Source organism: Eucalyptus grandis, chromosome 2 (genome assembly GCF_016545825.1).
Source record: "Eucalyptus grandis isolate ANBG69807.140 chromosome 2, ASM1654582v1, whole genome shotgun sequence".
NCBI classification, from domain to species: Eukaryota; Viridiplantae; Streptophyta; class Magnoliopsida; order Myrtales; family Myrtaceae; genus Eucalyptus; species Eucalyptus grandis.
In genome coordinates, this window is record NC_052613.1 from 371,778 (window position 1) to 374,615 (window position 2,838).

The window sequence follows — 2,838 nt, forward strand, 5'->3', positions numbered from 1 at the left end:
GAGTCAATCCTAGGAAAGATAATCAGCTGTCCCCAAAATTACCTATAATGCCGAGATTATTCTCCTGAAGATCTTTGACATTGACCAAAATTTAGAATCTTTAACCACCCATTATTACTGGCCGAATCAGCATATTAACTACAAACTATGTAATATATATATATATATATATATATATATATATATATATATATATATATATATATATATATAGACGGCCAATTGAACAAATATGAAAAGAAGACTGACTCGATCCTAAACGGTGCTGTTTCTGTGCTTCCTTCTCCTCCTCATCCATCTCCTCCAGTTCAAAAATGAAATATCAATCGATCCAATCTAACCAACTCCAATGGTCCAAAAGCGTACAAAATGAACGATGAACTGCTTTCTTTAAGGCTGCATCTGTATCAAAGCTTCGCTTTTATCCCCTTTATTGTTGCATTGGCCCCTGGCCACGTCGTCTACCTTGGCACCCGTTTGTTTTCCATCAGTTTCCCCATTTTTGTCAATTCTTTGCCTCCGACTTTCCAGTGTACACAGACAAGTGCTCGTTGATTGTGTCAACAGCTCCCTGTGGATGCAGGATCAAGCTCCCAGCATCCAATATGAGCATCCGCACCTTCTTCACCTGTAAGCAAGTGAGCGGGGACCTGATGAGAGAACCGGAACATTTCCTCTCTTGGAACCGTCCATAATTTACATGGATCTGAATTCTTTCGAAACACAGTCTTCATCCCACAAACTTTGGTGAGTGGAGCAACGGTTATACCACGGTCCTCGTTGTTGTCTTCAATCACTTCAACCAGGTCATAGCTGTGTTTCACTTCATTTGGAGTGGACTCATTCCAATTATTTGTCCAGTTACTGTACAAAGCCCAAACATCTCCCTTCAAGGGATAAATCTGAATTAAGCCCCCTGTGCCTTTCGTCCACCTCATCGTATGAGAGAAAGCATTAAGGGTGCCATAAACAACAGATTTCCTAACCTGCAAATCCCCACAGGTCTTGGCAAATCCAGATTTAACCCAAGGTATAGGGCCAAGTTCTTGGTTGCTGTTGGAACCAAGCCAACTAATGCACACCTTGAACGGTTTCAATGTTATGACATTGTGGATCAGAGCATAGTAACGGGGCATCCCGTCATCATCATCATAAACAGCCCAAACTTGATTATTAGCAAATGAAACCTCCGTCCGATCATTGTCGAAATCATGAAAATCTGGGGCTATAAGCATTTGCTTGAAGACAAAGTTCTCCGCTTCAGTTTCAACATTAGAAATGGCAGGGGAAGGCTTTTTCAAATGAACTTTGTCTTTACCATCTATGGGCTTCTTATGCTTAACTGCAATTGTCTTCGCACCATTTGGAGGAGCTTTCTGCTCTTCGCCGTACCCCTCCGTCACCTTTCCATTACTCCACTCATTGATCTTCTGAAAAATTTCCTTCTTTGCTTTACATATTAACATCTTTTGTGTTTCAATACGAGATAAATTTCTCAAGCTATTGAACTGATTAATCACGCCGAAATTAACCCTTCTCTTATCCTCCAATCTCCTCTTTCGGGATCCAGATGTACTTCCTGAGCCAAGTCCTCTACCATTTGCAAATGCGGCAAGGCTAGCATCCTCTGTGACTTTCTTATTCATGCCACCTTCCCCAACTTGACTTTTTTTAATCCCTTCATTTTCTAGGGAATTAACATTTGAAGACATGCCCACCGAACCACTACCAGCTTTCAACCTTTGAATCATCCCTGAGCACCTCTCTTTGACTGTAGTTGCTGCCTCCTCACGATCCCTCTTCCGATGCCAAACTATAGGCTCAAGCACGCCCGAGGGAGGAGAATATGATGCAGGAGCAAGGGCACCTTTATCACTCACAAATTTAATTGATGTACCATCTGAAGAAGCAAGCTTTTCGGGCAAATGAATACCCGAGAAGCTTGTTGAACCAGCATTGGTAGGAGAAGTCTGCCTTCCAACTAATGCGTAAACATTGTTTCTCATTCTATTTGGAAATGGTTGTGCTTCAAAGAAAGCTTTTGAAGGAGATGAACCATTTCCCTCCATTGGTGGAGGTGCAATCTCGATAGCAACAAAGGGTTTACGACAGTTGGAATTGCGGCAGCGAAGTAGCTTGTTTGAGTAGCAGAGTAAGTATTCAAACTTCACGTGGCAAGCACTGCACTGTGTCCAAAATGACGGCTTGATAGGACGAGAAGGGGCTGGAGCACAATTGGCATCAGCCGCACTGTCATTATCCCTAGCGTTGAAATTCTTATTGCATTCCATCTCGTAGTGGTTCGAATAATTTCTGTTGTAGATATCACCAAATCTTCTTTCCTTATGTAATCCCTGCTCTGTACAGTCAAATTAACTATAATATCAAAATTATACAATTGGCAAAAAAATCTGGATAAACATTTGTGATTATTCCAACATGTCTGATTATGCTCTTTTAAGACATTTCTATACAATAAAGCAACATGTAAATCGTGAAAAATACAACTGAATGGTGTGCAAATGACCAACACGATACGATCAGATCACATGATGTCAATCCACATATACACACGACGAACTTCTATAAAAGGCATGACGATCTAGAGAAAGCATAACAATCGTAATTAACGAATTATAATTCCATCTGCATACATCTACATAGATGAGAAAATGATGTAAATCCACGTGTACAAGTGACAAATTTCCACTGTTTTTAATGAATTATGATTCCACCTGCAAACATCCACGTAAATGATGAAATGATATGCATCCACATATACACGCAACGAACTTCCACGATAATTATAACAGTCAGGAAAAAAGGCATGATCCATTG

General features: G+C 40.6%; 1 protein-coding gene across 1 annotated transcript; it reads right to left on the minus strand.

Moving 5' to 3' along the window:
* Window positions 1–560: 560 nt before the first annotated feature.
* LOC104434219 lies at window positions 561–2,291 on the minus strand. Its single transcript, XM_010047191.2, has one exon. It carries the CDS (start codon window positions 2,289–2,291, stop codon window positions 561–563), a length of 1,731 nt encoding a protein of 576 aa, XP_010045493.2.
* Between the last annotated feature and the right edge of the window lie 547 nt (window positions 2,292–2,838).

Coding starts and splice junctions, on each gene's coding strand:
- LOC104434219 (XM_010047191.2), bottom strand. CDS start 2,291: ATGGAATGCAATAAGAATTTCAACGCTAGGGATAATGACAGTGCGGCT.